This window comes from Nipponia nippon, unplaced genomic scaffold (genome assembly GCF_047370975.1).
Source record: "Nipponia nippon isolate SJK-2023a ecotype South Korea unplaced genomic scaffold, ASM4737097v1 scaffold_6, whole genome shotgun sequence".
Classification (NCBI taxonomy): domain Eukaryota; kingdom Metazoa; phylum Chordata; class Aves; order Pelecaniformes; family Threskiornithidae; genus Nipponia; species Nipponia nippon.
The window spans coordinates 65,160,603-65,179,783 of NW_028262380.1; the positions used below are offsets into that span (position 1 = coordinate 65,160,603).

Here is a 19,181-nt window from a genome sequence, read left to right on the forward strand (position 1 = left end):
ATTAGCATACAAGTACAAATATCATGGAAAGTATTGTGACAGAGGTTAATGACTCATTAACTACTCCTGTAGCTAACGTAGCAATTAATTGATTATTTCCACAACATCAGTTATTGCAACAACTCAGTACTTGGAGTGAATAATTTTACAGTAATTTGCTCTGTTTTTTTTCCCCCCAAATCCATGCAAGACTGTTTCAGACTTTGGAGGAACATCATCAAGCACCAATAAACCTTTAGAGCAACTGGTTAGGCCTTACAGGCATCATGAATTTTCCTACACGCATGCTACATCGACCGCTTAGATATGTATTCACATTTATGCTGCAGTGAGCATCATCTGTCTTTTGAAGATAACACAAATAAACCAATAGAGAATTTAATATTATCTATCATTTGGTCAAAAATATATCTCAATTTAAAGGGCAAGGCATTAAGAGACAGAGTTAGACAACCTCAAGTTATGGCAAATATTGCTTCTGCACTTGAGGGACAATTATACCTTATTGTTAGAGCCAACTTAACATTTTCTTATGTTTCCAAAACCATTTGTGCCTTAGGCACTGAAGTATCAGTAACAGGATTCCCCTACAGACGCTGAATCTAGCAGTGTAAATGAATCACAGAATCACGGAATCGTTAAAGTTGGAAAAGACCCTTAAGATCATTGAGTCCAACCGTCAACCCAGCACTGCCAAGTCCACCACTAAACCATGTCCTCAAGCACCACGTCTACCCGTCTTTTAAATACCTCCAGGGATGGGGACTCAACCACTTCCCTGGGCAGCCTGGTCCAATGCTTGACCACCCTTTTGGTGAAGAAGTTTTTCCTAATATCCAATCTAAACTTCCCCTGGCGCAGCTTGAGGCTGTTTCCTCTCATCCTATCACTTGTCACTAGGGAGAAGAGACCGACCCCCACCCTGCTACAACCTCCTTTCAAGCAGTTGTAGAGAGCAATAAGGTCTCCCCTCAGCCTCCTCTTCTCCAGACTAAACAACCCCAGCTCCCTCAGCCACTCCTCACAAGACTTGTGCTCCAGACCCTTCCCCAGCTTCGTTGCCCTCCTCTGGACACGCTCCAGCCCCTCCATGTCCTTCTTGTAGGGAGGGGCCCAAAACTGAACACAGCACTCGAGGTGCGGCCTCACCAGTGCCGAGTACAGGGGCACTATCACCTCCCTGCCTACCATGCTGCCTCTGAAACATTCTGGTTTTAAATTCTTGACCTGGTTTAATACTGAATGCACTCAAATATTTCACTTATCCAAACTTTGTAAGCCACTATGAAGTATCATAATTATGACCTTAGAGGCATGTTTCTGCTAAATGAAGGCTCATAAAGAATTTATTTAATTGCTGCCTATGATTTCCTCTAACGCAACAACAAAACGAGCAGTACAATACTAGCCTTTTCATGAGTTTTTCACCATCACCCCTTTCAGTCAAGTGTTCAACCTGTAACCACCCCACTGGATTTAAAAACATTCCTCTAGAATCCCAACATAATTAACCTAAGTTGAATAAAAAGGACAGTTTAACTAAGGTGTATCTTACTTTACTGCGAAGGGACAACTGATTTTCAACAAAAATGCCATATTTAAGTGCGTCAGTGTACTGGCTACCCTGATTTAACCCAGCAGTCTGTCACAGCTTTCAACTTCTGCTTAACATGCAGTGCTCTAACATTATGTGCTACGTACCAGCCTCGAAAAGGAGTTCACTGTATCACAACTGAAGAAGTTTCAGGCATATTCAAAACTACTTTCATTGAAGCCTAACTTTGCTGGGGCAAATCTGGTTCAGATCCCTTTAAAAATCCTAACGGGTGTGACTGACACACGCCCACGGAGTCTCAGAACTTGATATGGCTTCTCGAAAATCAGTTCTTCAAGCCTGCGTTAGTCTTTATTAGTCTTCACATTTAAGCAAGAAATTTCAAAACATACAAAAAAATGTAAACTTTCTGTTTGGAAAACTGCTACAGAAACATCCTGAAAGAATTCTCTCTCGGGGAACTGCCAGGGGCTGAATACGAATTTGATATTTGCATCGTTTAACGAGGCTTAAACTAGGCATCATTTACAGTTTCTTACACAACTCCGGGACAACTTCTTTGTTATGAATTGCGATTCTGTTTCTCTCCTTCTATTAGCTACACCTAGAGTACAGAGATTCCTGCAAGTAGGAATTTTGGAGTAGCTCACTCAAGCACATGTGTCCTAAAAGGAATATCCAATGTAAAGGCATTATTTAAGTCAGCTATGAACCTAAACTCTAGGTGGAAGTACACCCCAGGCAGTTAGTCCAGTTCCCAAAGCACTCCTAGGGCTATGTCTAACAACAGGAATGAATTAAGATCACATCTTTTGATTCTAGCCTATGGCTCAAGAGGTTCATAATCAAAACCTTCAAATGAAGTCAACTTTCCAAGAAACACTCTTAACTCGGAACTCACACAAAATTGAGGTATACAAAAGACATTAAATATTTATTATAATTACAGCAGTTTTACACAGGAAAGTTAAAAATTTAAAAATATCCCAATTTATGGATTCATGATTTTTTCTTCATGACAGTTGGTCAGTAGGTCCCTGGGATATCTGTAGGCACTTTTAAGAGTTCTTCAACTTCTTCTTGTAAAGCCTCAGCTTTTTCACTCAGCAGCATCTGTAATGGAAAAAAAAATTAGAAAATGAATACAAGCGTTAGCTATAACTGTTAGACAGGTTAAAACACCAATGTTTCTTTCCAAACTTGCATCTGGTCTGTAAAAGACTTCTGCTGCTGCTCACAGGGCCACAGTACCTTTGCCTCAAAGGACTAACATTTTCACAAGTACTACTACCAACAGTTTTTACTGTTTAGTGTATGCCCATATGAAAAACACCAACACAAAAATTCATACAGTACACAGTTGGTTTTTCTCAGTTCTGTCATCACATAATACACAAAATTTAACAGAACAGTTTTGTCTAGAACTGTTAACAAGAGCATTTTTAACCTTAAACATTTATTGTCTATGTTGGAATAAACGTTTGTAAGTTCTGCTTGCCAAGTTGCCAATTTCTTGCTTTATACAACATTTCTTACTACAGCATTTTACACCAGATGTATAGGACGCCTGATATTAGCTTGGCAGTTGGGAGCAGAACAGTCCCCCAGTAGCACGTGTAGCATAACACACGCAAGCAGTCTTCTAACTTCCCAGTTAGAGAAAACTCCATCGGTTTAATATCTGAGCATGACAGTAAGCTAGATTGCTGGATTTGACACTGATGTAGATCAGGAATCTGCATATATCTTTTTCTTTTGGCTCACACAGCAGCAAAAAAAAGCAGTAAGGAGCCTACAACATTAAATGGCCATGACCTTTTTTCAAGCACACGAACCCCAAAGTTAGTACTTTTACTCTGTGAGAATATACAAACCAAGACTTCGTTACTGACTGCATCATTTTTACACCAACCACCCATTCATTTATTCTAGGCATTCCCTTACTTTACCAAAAGCTTGCTATTTTAGCAGAATCAAACATGAAGCCGATGCCATTGCAACAGCAGATGATTAATGAAGACTGAGGAGAGAAAACACTAGCACTTGATAAATAAAATACTTTCTGTATTTTTTGTTTAGGCACAACTCAACGTTTGTTACCGATCCTTTCCCTTGGATTATTTATGTGGGCCTTAGAGACAGATATTAAGTGAAGGCCCTTCTCATGATACATATTCAAAATGGAAAACAATCAGAAAGGAAAGAATAACAGGGCATGACAAAAGCAACCTAAATAGCTGAGGTTAACCCTATACCTTGTTCGTTCCCATTTCTACAGTCCTGAAAATCCTGTCCTTTTATCACAACTACCACTAGAATTTCTGTAAGGTAAGTCCTGAGGTATTGGCAGAATCAAGCATTTTTGGTTATGACGACTCAGCACAGAGACATTTAGTTCCCGCATTTCATCAGACAAGCTGTCAAATATTTTTGCCCTTTGCTTTCCCTCTGAAAAAGAGCACAACTTTCCACTATCCTGTATATAACAAATTGTTTTAAGGAAAGCTTAAGTTTGCCTATCATTCGGGAGCACGAAGGTCAGCAATTGCTCAATTCATTACTCTTAACCACCTTAGATAAACCATATTGTCAGGAAAATATTTCAATATATTCTTAATACAGGTCAGTATTTGGATCACAAATATCCACTAATGCCTTCACTAGTAAACCGAATCCTTCACTTCTAATGTCATTCAGACATCCACTTTTGACATATTGTAGTTCTGAAGCAGGTATAACTTTGTTTCTAACTTACCTGTGCAGATGAAACAATTTGTTTGGCTTGACGTCGTGACAAGTGCTCAATCATCTTGACCAGAGTTTCTGGATTTGCATTAGCCAAGTGTGCTAAAGTTTTGTATCCTGCATTATAAAGCTGTTTTGCTCGTGCCTGCAAGTCCAAAATTGTGTTAGATTATTAGAACAGGCAACAGGAATTAGCATCAAGTGCCAATCTCTGCACCAGCCTCAAAGACTTCATCTTTGCGTATCAATCCAATTCTCTTTGATTTATCTTTCTAAGAACATGAATACACACTGAGAATCTTTACTCCCCAAAAATACAGCTTTACCGCTAAGATCTCCCTCCCCATATAATCTTACCCAGCTCTTAGGAACCCATTCATCATTATTTTCTCTGAGCCTAGATGATAACTGACTCTGCCATCCTCTTTTGTTACCATGTTTTCTGCATTCACTGTCACGGACAGGAATGACTCTCTCACATTCTTTGGAGGTGTCCAAGTGAAAGGAGGGCTGATTTTATCCCAATTTTTTTTTTTTCACAGAATTTTCACAGAACAGAGCTTTCACAAAATTCCAGAAAAGGCTATACTTTCCTGCTTCAAGCTTATAAATAATTTTTCGTTTCGTATCATGGTATCTTTTTTATTTCTCTAGCTTTGTCCAAAGTCATGGCTGTGAGCTATGGAGAGATACGCATCACCGGAGAGATTATCCGGGATTTGATTATCACCAGTGTAAGGGGGTGTGCGTTATCTGCTTCTCTTGGTTTGATCCTGTTGCTATGTAAGGTAGCCAAGCAGTATTTGCTTAACAGAGAGTCTCTGGGAAAACATTTCTTTTGCAAAACAAATACTGCTATAACTTTACAAAGTTTAAATTAAAATGCATTTCTACACTAGTAGTGAAGTAATTTAGTATACCCAAGGCTTTAGTATCCTGAGTTATGAACTAATACCCATTTGATCAACAAATGTTACACCTCCAAAACATTTAGTCAATTACCTTTTGGTTTTTTTTTCCCCTCACCTCTTTTAAAGACAACAAGAAATAGAAAGACATTTATTGGATGGCATATGTGGGGTTTTTTTAGCATCCAACAGATAACGGCTTACAAAATACTGTCTTCCTCCATGGCAACTGAGGACTATGCGTGTTCATTGATGTGAAGTAGGTGTCATTAATTTCACCAAAAATAACCACTAATTGCCAGCAAATATTTTCTGTGCTCTGTTTGGCTGTTATACGCACAGTATGACGGATGACGCAGAATCCTTCCCCACTAATGACTTAAATCTCATGAAAAGGTTTTTAGATTGCCCTTTGAAAGCTGTGCAAGTAAATGTGCAGAAAATAATTTTCTTTCACTACAGTAACCTTAAGACTGATTTTATAATTTCCTCCACAGAAATCTAAGCAAATCACATCTGTTCAAGATGACAGCCTACCTGCTACAAATACCAGCTGTCAGTATAGTTTTAACTCCAGTGCAGAAGTACCTTGGCTACAGCAATAATTTTGAAGAGTCACCTTTAAAATACACCTTCAGCAGAATCATGCCATCCAGGCTGCTTTTGCCCTTACACAGAAATGCTGCCATATGGAGTGAGCCATGAAAAAAAGACTACTTACCTTTTGCATCCAATTCAGAAAATTTGATATATACAAAAAAAAATTAGTCTTCATCATTGTTTAGCTTTTCAAAATAAAACCTTACCACCATTAAATTCAATGGTTTGCTAACAAACTGGATTCTACAATAGGCTGGACAGGCAGATTAGATCATTTTGCAAAGAGGTCCAGTTTTACTTATTTCCTTACTTTTATTTATTATCAGATTACTTATAACCTTGCATTGAAGCCTCAAAAGATTTTCTGCTGTAATAGGAATCTTTGATTCAGAGGCCAGTTAAGTTTCTTATTTAAAATACATGCAGCACTGGTTGTAAAAGCCTAAGTTCCCAATAGGACTTCACATATTTCTGTGGGGATCTTCTAACTTAACTAAATATGTAAATTCTTCCTCCTCTTTACTCCCATGAACTGAAGAATCCTTACCACAAAAGAAACCTGGACTCTGTTTTCCAACTGAGTATACAGCTAAATTGTTGTCCAAATACAGCATTTTCACTGTTGCTGTGGTAGCAGCCAGAAGAAAAACATCATTGGCTCCAGCTCACATTTCCTCAACCGACCACTTTTTCCCCAACCTCTAGGACTGTTGTGGGATATCTGCACTAAGCCAAATCCTCAATAAAAAAATAGCTTGGTCTTCCACATATACTTGAAAGGCACAGTAACGTTTAGCGTACAAGTTTACATTGAAAAATCTCACAAAGCCAGGTTTACTAACCTCTAGAACCCCTGCTACCTCCATCAGAGGGATGAGCTCTGTCTTAACACAGTATGTCAACCGCTTGGTAAGTTCTGTCAGCAAGGCTTTATAAACCCAGAATTCTTCCAATTCCTGCAGAGAGAAAGATCACTAAAAATCAGATCCTAAGTTCTATATTTGGGGGGTGTGACTGATAAGAGCTCTGCTACGGCAACAAGCATATATTTGGCTTTTAGACAGGGGAAGCACTATTATTTCTAGTTATCCTTTCAGCTAGTTGTAGAGTTGTAATCACTCTTCAGCTGTATGCACTCTTCAGCTGAACATCCCAAAGCTGGGGCAGTTCTGAAGGATAAGCAATGCGTTATTTCAATAGAGGAAAAAAAAAATCCAAGAGAACAAGCTGAGTCAGCTGTTTTCCCGAGATGACATTCCACAACCAGATGGACTTACTTCCAAGAGAAAGGTAAAATTGTCAACTATTTCACCAACAGCACTGACACTGATCAATGCCCTGTACGGTTTGTATATTTTCATTCTCAGTGCATAAAGCTTACTTTTAATCCAAGATATATCGCTGTACTAGCATGCTTTTCTGAACAGGAAAAATAATTTTGAACAGGAAAGGTGAAAAAACAGTTTTAGGACAGGAAAGGTGAAATACAACACCTGCATTCAGGTCTAATGTAAGAGAACGAAACTCCAGATTTTGCAAAACTAATCGCAAAGAATTTATTGGAATTCATTTAACACACTACCTCACAGAAATGTAGAACACAGGAGGCAAATGAGGCAGCAGAATTAAGGAGATTTTGCACATATCCTCGGGACATATTAAATTTCTCTGAAACGCTCCATATATTGGTCTCTTTCAGTAGGGTATAAAGGACAAATGACAGGTAGAGCCTGTTTACCACAGCGCTGTCCACATTCTAGGAATAAAGCAAGTTAGAATTCAGAGCCAATATCAAATTCAAGATATTCTGTTACTGCTACAAGGAAATTCTTTTCATCTCTACTCCTTCGCATCTAGAAAACATGTCTATATTATACCCAAAGACACTAAACAACATTAAGAAAACCAACCAATGAGGTTAAAATAACCTTAATAAGTGGAACAGTAATAAAGAACACTAGCAGAAAAATAATCTAGAATGTGTAAATAATCAAATGAAAGGACTAAACTGTCATCTTAGGTACGAGAAGTCTCCAGCCTACCTTTCTGATGGCTTGACCAGAAGCCTTTTTTGTAATAAAGCTTTCAGGTACTCCCACAATATCCGCTACTTTTTGCTCTGCTGCACTTAGCTGGTTGAACTAAAATAAGATTTTTATAAAGAATTTTCAGATATTTAGTTCTCTTAATATTACAGAAAACACAAGTCTATTAATCAAAGTGAAACAATGTTTTTCAATATTTCTGTATAGTACTTAGTCACTAGACTAGTACTATAGTCACTAGACACAGTCAGATCTGCAGCTCCTTTGCCTACTTGTTTGTAACTGTTCATCTCCGAATGCCACATTTTAACAAAATTAAATAGATTTTAGTGCTACCCCTAGTATACAACACTTTACAGAAAAGGGAGTAGTTGAATTATGGGTGGATCTTACAGAGTGTGCAAGACTAGGACAAGGCCTGTGCTGCTAAGGCTGACATGAGCATAGTAGCCTGTTGGAAGGTATCGGTCACAACATAATACTTGCAATCATGGCTGGAGTTAAGCATTAGACTCAGATATCAAACAAAGATTAAGACTTAACATTCTCTAGTGGATTTTGCTCCCTAAACTACAGATTAAATGAACGAGCATCAGAAGGTAAACATGGCTCTTGATTAATTTAATAGTGGTTTTCTTGCAAGACTACAATGATGTAGTTTATAGGAAAGTCTTGTTTAAAATTAACCAGACTCTGGTGATGGCAAGGCTAGCACCAAGGTTAGAGTCAGGATTTGGAGTACTGGCAACTCAAGAGATGTGTTTCATGCCACAGTTTCCCCCAAACAGGGTCAAATATTGTAGATGCAAAAGAGAACTTAGGTTTTTATGCAATACAGGAAAGCACTCCCGCCCTGTGACTGAAAACACAATACCATATCTTAACTTTTTATCAAATCATTACCCCACTATCTACATTTCCTATGTGTATAAACTTACTTAAAATTTAATGAGCAGGATTACTACACGCCCCAATGCATCTTTGCTAGTAAATTCTCACCTGTCTCAAGTATATCATCCAATCTGGGCTACAGTTAGAAGTCATATCATATGGAGTTGCCAGATATAGAAGATGAAGATTGCTCTCAAGAATCAGCCCTTCCAAACCCTTCTTCAATTCTCTGTAAAGAAGATTGCAGTATGCCAAGTCTATAGACCCTATAATAAGCACACAATGTATTGCAATTTTAAACAGACATACGGAGTTAAGTGTAACAGATGTTAACATAAGAGTCAGTATTTCCTTTATCTTCCACAAAAGCCTGTTAGGCCATCTGAACTGAAGAGAAATAACTGTAACCTGAATAATTGCTCTAACCTAAAATGAGCAGTGAAACGGAACTGAGGAAAGGCAGTCATAAATATTTCCATGTATGTCCATTCTGTGTGTGGTTTTGGAGTGTTTGTGAATTGCCTTGGCTTTAATGAAATCCTGGAACAATCTTGTAGATTGAAGGAATCTGTCAGAGATTCATCCTATTCCAATTGCATTCCACACCCCATATCTTTACGCTATGGCAGGAAATCAGAACTTCCTGACATAGTCTCTTTATTACAATTGGTCTACATCTCATATGATTCCTTTCCCTCTTAAGGGAAACTTAATCAAAACTGTCTCTCTACAACTTATTTTTCATTGCAGTTTTGGACAGAAAATGGGAAAACATATTGAATTGAGACAAGGCTGAGATGAAAGGGTTTGCTGAAACAAAGTTTATAATAAGACTAAAAAAAAAAAATCTTACCTTTATATGTAGCTTTACCCAACGGTGTGATTGTTAGCGTACATTTTGAATTGTGGTCCTTCTCAGATATTCTTCCTTTTAGGAGTCCTTTTTCTATTAGGTTTTCTAGCCCATCTTTAATTATTTCCGAGAGGCTCTTCTCTTTAGACAGCAGCTGCTGCTGAACACCCAGCAATGTACTGCACATAAAATTGTCGACTTCCTCATGGGTAACTGCTATCTGCATCAGTTTTGCAAGCGATTAGCATGTTTAAAGGTGCCATTTCACATAACACATTTCATAAGGTATATGAAAAAATTTACCGAACAGAGAAGCAGTTTGATATCCTGTTAATGTGTTTCTACAGAAATACATGACAACAAATCGAATGATAGACAGTACGATGGATCTGATGGGTCTGTTCTATTATTCTAACTACTGCATCATGTTAATTTGTTTCCACTGTTTCCATTTGTATTTTGAATCATCGGAAATATTATTAATACTGTAATGTATCATAAGGTAGATATAACTTTGACTTTTACACATAAGGAAATTGTCATGTTATGTGATTACTTGATAACTGAATTAAAAAGACTAACCAAAACTTTGTCTTTCTTATCTGATTAGAAGCTGTTCTGAACTTGTAAGCCAACCTGTTTAAAAAGGCTGGTTTTTCTATAGAATCAACAGATAAGATTTTCTTTGCATTCCCAAGCACTTAAGTTACTCACAGAGAAGAGTTAACTGATACCTTCAGTCCAACCAAAGATAACAACAGGCTCTGCATTCCCTTGGTCAACTCCAGCAGAAGATTGCTGTAACAATTCTCCAAAGGACTGTTAACTAAAAGCTGAACCTAAGAAGAGCAAGAAATATATTAGTTCAGGGAAAATATTTATGCATTAGTTTTACACTTTTAAAAATACTGATACACATGATTCAGCTTATAAAGAGAATAAGCGTAGACATCTAAGGTTTACAGTTCACGTCTGAAAACAAACCACATAAAGGTAAGTTTATAGGTATTATTACGTAAGTCAAGTATCTGCAACATTAAGAAGTGAACAAAAATTAAGCCAGGCAGCTCAGCTCCTCCTGTTTATCCCACCAGCTTAATCCAATAATTTAAACTACCAATAGCTACGTAAAAATTACCAAGTGTTTGTCTTTTTCTTGCGCTATGAGAATACTTTCTCCAGCACTGTCAATACCAGCTCGACCAGCTCTGCCAATCATTTGTTTGTACTGGTTCTTCTTCAGGAAGTCATTAGCAACATAAGGAGCTCTGAGAATAACCCTGTAAAGAAGTCTTTAGTAAGTTATGCTTTATATTAAAATTACTAAAGCAGCAATAAAATGTTACAAATGCATTCTTTATACATGCCCCTTGCTTAGTAACTAATAAAAATCAAATGCACCTGTTTGAACAGATGTATAAATCAACCAGGAAAACATTTAACAATTTAAGGTTATTGAATGATAAGCCATATTTATGTTTTGCAGAAACATTGGAACTAGTCTTTACATGCACTCAAAGGCCTGAGATTAAGAGTGAAAAGTCACTCAGACAAAATAAACCCTGCTAAAAAACATAAGTAACACTGAGCATACATTAGCTATGCTAGAAAGACACCACCTGTCTGTCTGAATTTTTTTTCTCCCCGCAGATGTGTTATTCCAACATACATGCACACAAAATTGGATTCTTAAGAGTCTTTGGTCATACACAGTGCGGCAGCCGTATCATCACTTACCAGCATATCATCACTTACCAGCACTTGCATAAGAAAACATATTTTTGTGTTGAAACATATTCAAACTATATCTCCTTAGAAAAGGTGTTTGGGTTTTTTTGTTGTTTTTTTGTTTTTTATGTTGGCGGGGTTTGTTCTGTGTTTTGGTTTTTTGGGTTATTTTTGTTGTTGTTTTGGGGGGTTTTTTGTTGGGTTTTGGTGTTGTTTTGTTTTGTTTTTTGTTACAATTTTAAATGCTGTTCTTAGGACAATATCTAAAGAAATCACCATGAATTCCTTATTCTTCTGGATAACATTACTGAAATACTGAAGCATTTCCTCTATTTATTAAAATTTCCTTATTCCATTTAGGTAAGTGCTCTTCAGCTTTGCATTCTGAGGGACTTGCTACTGATTCACATTTCCTATGTAAAAACACTGCAGTCTTGCGTCCCGAGTTGAACACAAAATTCCTTACGCTTCCGATTTGCTAGTAAAAGCAGAAACATACTTTAAATAGCACCGATATTTCCAACTTATTAAAGCAGGTTTTTTGACAAAGCAAAAATCAATGCAACAATGAAATACGTTTCAGTCACTAACCTTCTAGCTGGCAGGTTAACTCCAGCAGCTAAAGTAGCTGTGCAAGCAAGCAGACACAGGACACCTGTAGAATATGCTTCCTCTATGCTTTTTCTTTCATCATTTGTAAGGCCACTATGGTGATAGGCAATACCAAAAGGGATTGTTTGCTTCAGAACAGGACAGACACTTCCATTTCCAATACTCTTTAGGTTCTTGATGAGGTCTTGTTTCTCTTTCTCCCTGTGAGCTCTAAATTCTCTTAGAGCAGTAAAAGCATTTCTTTAGACTTTGATCAATCATTAACTATTTAAAGAATCAAGAGACATGCTTATGTCTATTTCTTTCATTATCCATTCTTCTAACATCTAGGTTGGAAAAACAGTTATTTCCAGTAACTTTAAAATAGCAATACACAGGAGACTGATTAAGTTGCAATAGAACTCTTTTCTTGTTTTTAAGCACAGGTACAGAAGGGACCAAATACTGACTGGGTGTGGGTATCGAGCGCACCGAAGAAAGGAAATAGGGCCAGTATCAGCTCATAGCGAAGATTATAGGTACATCAAAAATGGTTTCAATTTTGATAGCAAGGGAGGGGTTTTGTTTATTTTAATATAATTTCTTTCAACATAAAATTTAACTTTGCTAGACCATTATGGGCTGATCAAATCACATTTAAATGAAACCAAATGTAAGTCTTACTTTCTTTTCTTTATCAACAAAGCCTAGTTTAGATTTTACAACTTACATTCACAAAGTAGGTATGGAGCAGAGAGACTCAATCAGCTAGTAACATACATGACCAAATACTGGGCTATAGAGAAAATGTTTGTTTCCTAAGCTTGCAGAGACCAGTGCCAAAGGGACACAAGAAGAGATTAATTTAGTATGCTTTTCCCTTTTTTATTTATTATTTGGCCTCTAATAACCATTTTTTCAACTAGTTTGTTTACAAAATAAGGATTTTTTTTTTGCAAAACACTTGTTTAATGAGCCTTGAACAGTTTGCTATAATTTATGCAGTCAGCAACTTTACATGATTCCATATTCAAAGTATATATTTCTGATCACCAGGGAAAGTCACTTGCAAACTAGTGAAGAGAAATCCTAAGTTCTGACCAATTATTCCATATATAATTAAAAAAATCGTGACAAACTCACTTCTTGAGGTACTTGCACACCATTGAAGCCACATTTTCACAATTCTTTTTAGTGGGACAAAAGATTAGGCAGGAATACTTAGGAATAACTTCAGTAACCAGTGCAATGATGTGGTCAGGATCTGCTTTCTCCAGATTACTAGAATACTATCATAAACACAGATTGACAAATGTTTAAACTTAGAAATTAAGTCATAAACTAAGCATTCAATACTTGTTCTCAGCCTTCACTAGAATATTCCCATTTGCTTTAACATGACATAATTGCAAGAAGTTGTAGGATAAGCTTTTCTCCCGGATCCTCACTTGAAAGAATTTAATACGCCTAGCTTGACCTGAGGGATACATAGATGTAAGAATCAAATGCTTGGCTTTCGCCCCTTAATACTTCAATTTCTTTTAGCAACACCGTAGTGATGTTACTTGTGCTACTGGCAGTCTACCATAACACACAGTTTTCTTTTTAAAGGTTGAAACGAATGCCTACAAGGCAGTAATAAGCTGACAAAAACCAAAAAAAGATGTCTTAGTTCAGTATCGTCTAAGAGTGATCAACTGTTGAGAAAATCTACCCAAAAATATAAAGCATAGGGAATTTGGAACACTCAAACCCATTGCTCTTCACACATCAAAACACTGACGAAACCTCTACCTTAAAGGGCAGTAAAGAAGTGAAAATCAAGTTAAGCGTTCAGTATTTTAAAGCCCTTTTTCCTCTCCAAAGCCTACCATTTTCTTTCTCATAGGTATTACAAATGAACTATTGTGTTTAAGCAATTTCTTTGGTAAAAGCTCTGTAAACAAATCAGTGTAAAATAACACATTTCATAACTATAGTCCAAAGAAACTATAAGCAGTTCGGTTTTACCTTGAAATTAAGGAGACGTGAAAAAGTAAAGCCATTTTCTGTTTTGCTGTCAACTGCGTAAATGGTGTCTCGTATCTTTACGTATTCCTTTAATTCTACCTAGGGAGATGTCAGCCATAAACAGAAACTTTAGTTAAATTACCAAGTCTTCTCTAAAGATTAAGCTATTACTGATGCACAGCTAATGTTTTTTACTAAGCATCACGTTTCATATACATGCTTGCATGCACGCAAGCACACACTCCACCCCATCAAGATTTTTTTTTTGTTTTCATTATCTGCCTTAATAAAGTGTCTAATTATAACAAAGAATATGACAAATGTTGTATTCTGTGAACTATTCATAAACCATTGTCATGACAGCATTCAAGCACCAGTAGTACAGATTCTAGTTATATCAAATGAACTGTAATGATTTATCATAGTAGCTGTAATTTAGAAATTGGTTTCGTTAAAATGACACAAATGGCTTAACATAACAATATAAAGGTACTTGCATTTGTGCACTTACAAGCGCATAGTGCTATTTATTGTATTGGTACAATCGCAAGCAGTAGCAGGCATTAAATTACATTGCAACGCGAAATTAAGCACAGGAGCTGTGATACAATCCTAAACAGATTTGCTACAAATTTAAAGCCAAATATCATCTTTACTAGTTTATGGTATCTTGTGTACAGACCGGTCTAAAATTATTAGTATAGTACTCCGCTTGCAAGAACTTCTGCAGGTCTCCAACATTATTTAAAGTTGCACTCATTCCAATGATTTGCGTGTTTTCTGTAAAACAGAAATTGAGACTAATTTATTGCCGTGTTCACAATTTTTAACACTTCTGCTCAGTATTTAATTCATAAGTCTGCTTCTTCATCGTTAGTCTTTTTAAATGCCAAAGTAGCGGGTTTGAAGGGGGATATAGCTAAGAAATGTTACCCGAGATGTAAACATAAAAAAGAAATCCTTCTCTATAGAAGCATTTAATTGGAATGGCTAAGGGGCCCCTACGAAGAAATGGAATGACAATACTGAGGATTTCTCAGAGAAGTAGTTTCAAAAAAGCTTCAAAAACACCCAGCCCATCATGACAGGCTCAACTGTAACACTTAAATGAGTAAGCACTGTTACTGCATGGAGTCATGCCATGTTTTTCAAAAGCAACCAGAACACCACAAATCCAGAAAGCAAAAGTACGATTTCTCTCTAGAGATGCCATCACTACAATTTTTTAATGACATTAACTGCAGCCATGACTTACTACTAGTGTAAAGAATTTTCGCAAGGGTAATTTCCAGTGTTGCTCCACGACTTCCCTCACCAAGCATATGCAACTGTACACAGAAGGGAAAAAGAAAATGCAAAAATATTACTGAGTTAAGAGTATTTCTACAAAAAAAACCCCAAATTATGTAGTCTTAAACAAATATTACAGGGATGTCTTTGTTAGACTTCCTCATGATATCCCTCTGGTAAAGTTTGACTGCTAAGCTCCTTCCAGAAGTACATCCTCACTGAAACAGCATTTAAGAATCACGGAAAAACAGACCCAAGAGCAAACATCGATAACAAGATTTACCTTCCATTTAACGAGACCATAACTGACACAAACAGTTAACTCCTGACAGTAAACAGTCAGTGTGGAGATCTTTGTATTCACCAGCCTAAAGCAATTTTAAACAAACCGTGTTTGAAGCAACACTTACACTGGAAGTTAATAAAAAATTTTCTAGCAGCCAGCTACTTCCAGAAAAAGTTGAAGTTAATCCTTAAGCCACCTTCTCTTTAGAAGCTACTGTGTTAAAGTAAGGTCAGTCAGCCTGAAGCACTCCACAAGTTAAACATCCCTGTTAGATGTTATACATGTGATTCAACCCCACAATCAACCCTTAGTAGCTCAACTCAGCCACACCACTAAAAAGCAGAATAAGGGGCAATTTTCCCAGTCAAATGTTACTTGATATTTTTCTTTTTTTTAGTGTTTCGTTTAGTCATTATTAATACGAGACACAAAGTCTCATGGTTTCATATTTAGGAGCTCAGTTCTGGGATTCATAAAATAGATTCCATATGGTTAAAATGATTTATGTTTTTTCTAATCCATTAAAGATGTCTAATTGACATGTAGTTGCTAAGTAATTCACCATCAACCACTAACACAGTAGATCTCTCAATATAGAATCTGTTGTCCTGATATAGCAACAGATGCTTCAGTTACAGAAAAATAACTTTCAATATTACAGAATTATGTACCAATGCAGAAAAAACTTAGTTAAGTAGTAATAATTTCATGATGAACACTCAAAGCAAAACCAAGTAATCAAAAAACTGCTCTTTGCTAATAATTGCTTATTATAAATACAAAAAATAGCATATTATAAATCTGAGTGAAACTTGTAGCATACCTCATCTACTACAACCAGACCGAGGTCATCAATTCTTTCTGTTTCAATTAAGGAGTTCACTAGAGCGTGTCCTTTTTCTATAGTAGCAATATAAAGAGACTTTTTTTTTCTCCTCTTGATTGGTGGAAATCTTCCTTTACTTCCTGCGTATTCTTCAACCAGGAAACCCAATTCTATCCCAAAACTCGATAAACCCCTAATCTGTAGAAAAACAAAAAGATCAATTAAAGAACAAGCTCATGCTCATTGTGGGTTTCAGAGCTGTCTTAAGAACTCAACATGCATATAACCAACCCACACCACAATCAACTGTTTGAATTAGTGAAAACTATTAGCTATGACCACCTTTTCCAGTTGCAAAGCTGAAGTGTTTACAAATATTATCAAGCTTGGGTTACATCTATTCTCCAAAACTAGCTTTTCCTTTATATCAAAAAAATATTAGTTTTTATTTAAAGACCATTTCTTTAGCAAGTTGGGCAGGTACAGCTCTAAGACTGCAGAACTATACATAACATTGCAAAAAGCTGTTATTCCAAAATTCAGCACAATTCACTTTATAACTCAGCATCTTCACCTCATAATTTAAGTCTGTTTTATTACAAAATTACCCACCCTCAGAGCAGCATTTACAAGAGAAGTCACTTCCCACCATATATTTATGAAAATTATGGAGTTTGCTAAAATTAGTGTTAAAACCAGCCAAGTAACAAGGCATATCAGAAAAGATAAGCAGTATCAGAAACACTGTATCCAGACCTTTTCCTGGACAATAGCAACATATGGCAGGATCATCAGAACATCTTTCTGCCTGCAGAGTAATTCTTGGAGAATTATTATTTCAGCTACAAGTGTTTTTCCACCACTGGTTGGCAATGAGTATATTAAATTCTTTCTGTGCTGTAGAGATTCTAACATTAAACAATCATGCTGCCATTCTGCAAAATTAAAAAAGAATTATTAGCAACACCCAGGGGCATGTTAATTAATATCAAAATGCTTACGTTTCCTATAGAATACTTTAAGCCTAGTGTTTGAGAGTTTTTCTTCAATAAACTGCTAAAAGCTTTCAGTGATCAAGCCTTCCGAAGTATTCTATAAGCCATATCAACCTTTCCCACCCATCTAAAAAACCAAAATAACCACTTAATAAAACAAAACAACCACTTTCCAACATGGTTTACATTAAATACTAACTTAAATATTTTTACAGTGTAATGGGTAAAACGGGGAACACTTCACTAGCAATTTTTTGTCAACAAACCATTAGCTACATTACCATAAAGCGTTTCAATCCCTCGAAATTGTCTGAAGAGATCTTTAACTTTGCTAGGTAATCCATAAAAAGGGCCTATGTCAACATAAGAAGATTCAATAGTTTTCCTAGCAACGCAAATCTCTTCGGATAAAAGAGCTTCTTTAAGCTGCTTGGTCTTAGAGACCTGCAGAGTCTGGGCTTTGGCATTTCCAGTCATAGCGCTTTTCAGATGATCTTTAAGACTCTCAGTTTTAAATAAATCACACTTGGAGTCTGAGGAAAAGTCAGTAGGTCTGCTCCTGTGTTCAGCATCAGGACAAAAAGATGATGGACTCCTGATTTTGTCTGAGGAAGAAGTCACACCTTTACTCCTCCTTTCTGAGACCGGAGATGTTCTAGAACCAGAAGAAAGTTCATCCGTTTTCTCAAAATACAAAAGTTGTGATGATGGCAAGTCATCTAAAATAGATTCAGTTGGTTCTTGATTGCTATCCACCATGTCACTTTCATTCATTTGGAAAGCATCCTCTTTGTCAGCTTGAAGGACAACCGTATTTTCTGAAGTAGAAAAATTATCTTTTTTTTTCTGGTGAGTTCCTGGCTGAAGATTCCCAAGTATGACTTCTCCAGCTGCTTTAACATCCATACTTTTATCCTGCAGGTATTTGTGCTCTATATCATCAACTTGAGCTAGCAAAGAATCACTTCCATAAAAGCTGTCATAGTCGCCAAACATATCTTCTTCACTATCATTGCTACACTGTAAAAACACAACAAGTATTAATATTCCAAAGTAACACCAAGGGCAGCAGCCTGATTTGTACAGCATGCACATGAGATGCAAGTCATTTAAGTCTTCACCAACGTAACAAGAAAGTTAAGTGTTTTTCTGATGCTGTTTGTGAGGAAAACCTAGCTTGACTTCTAAAGGAATGCATGCTTTAACTCAGTGACACTCAGCCTACAAGTAGACATGCTGCCTGCATAGCTACTTGGGAGCGATGAATTTTTTTTAAAGTTAAAGCCAAACGCTCCCCCTCTCGTACAAAGCAAGGCCCTCCCCGATGAACGCCAGGCAGGCTCGGGCCGGGCCACCCTCCCGGGCGGAGCCCCCCCGCCTCGACGCCCAGCCCAGGCGCCTGCCCGCACCCCGCCATCCCCCTACCGGCGTCTCCGCCGGGGGCTCCTCGCCACCGGAGCTCCGTCTCTTGGGAGCCACGGGCGAGCTGACGGGGCTCGGCTGCGCCGGGGCCCGGCTCCGCTTGCGGACAGAGCCGGGGCGGCTCTTCCTCCGCACCGCGGGACCGGGCTCAGCCATCGCCGCCGGCCCGCGGAGTCGGGCGGGGGGTATCGGCCTCCACCCTGCGACCGGGGCTGCGGGGAGGCGGTACGGGGACCGTCAGGGCCGCGGCAGGGCACGGCGAGAGGCGGCCGAACCGCCGGCGGGAGACGGGACCGCCATGAGGGGAGCGGAGACGCAGCAGCGGCTCCCGCCGCATCACTTCCGTCAACCAGTGACTGAAGCGAAGGCCGCATGAGCGGGCAGCGGCCAATCGCCCGCCTCAAGCAGGGCAGGCCGCCACGCCATTGGCCAGCGA

At 37.9% G+C, this 19,181-nt stretch overlaps 1 protein-coding gene across 9 annotated transcripts; it reads right to left on the reverse strand.

The window, feature by feature from the left end:
* Nucleotides 1-2,462: 2,462 nt before the first annotated feature.
* On the reverse strand, nt 2,463-19,126 carry HELQ (helicase, POLQ like). Of its 9 annotated transcripts, none has more exons than XM_087737354.1 (18): nt 18,749-19,126; nt 17,605-18,338; nt 17,085-17,263; nt 16,326-16,526; nt 15,182-15,254; nt 14,609-14,706; nt 13,927-14,025; nt 13,060-13,205; nt 11,917-12,030; nt 10,736-10,877; nt 10,332-10,436; nt 9,598-9,817; nt 8,853-9,010; nt 7,851-7,949; nt 7,391-7,564; nt 6,651-6,764; nt 4,311-4,445; nt 2,463-2,668 (listed from the first exon to the last, which is right to left on the reverse strand). In XM_087737354.1, the coding sequence occupies exons 1-18, from the start codon at nt 19,117-19,119 to the stop codon at nt 2,582-2,584; spliced, it is 3,249 nt and encodes a 1,082-aa protein (XP_087593480.1). In that variant the 5' UTR covers nt 19,120-19,126; the 3' UTR covers nt 2,463-2,581. The 9 variants fall into 9 exon arrangements, 7 of the variants coding, with proteins under 7 accessions (XP_087593480.1, XP_087593478.1, XP_087593477.1 ...); XM_087737352.1 differs by having other exon boundaries at nt 11,917-12,147; XM_087737351.1 differs by having other exon boundaries at nt 11,917-12,156.
* Between the last annotated feature and the right edge of the window lie 55 nt (nt 19,127-19,181).

What these genes read in the sequence shown, in the direction of transcription:
- HELQ (XM_087737351.1), bottom strand. Translation starts at nt 19,119, where the DNA reads ATGCGGCCTTCGCTTCAGTCACTGGTTGACGGAAGTGATGCGGCGGGA. An exon ending in ATACTAATAATTTTAGACCG is followed by an intron (nt 14,026 to 14,608) that starts GTCTGTACACAA and finishes ACATCTCCCTAG; the next exon opens with GTAGAATTAAAGGAATACGT. An exon ending in CACGTCTCCTTAATTTCAAG is followed by an intron (nt 13,206 to 13,926) that starts GTAAAACCGAAC and finishes TGTTTATGATAG; the next exon opens with TATTCTAGTAATCTGGAGAA.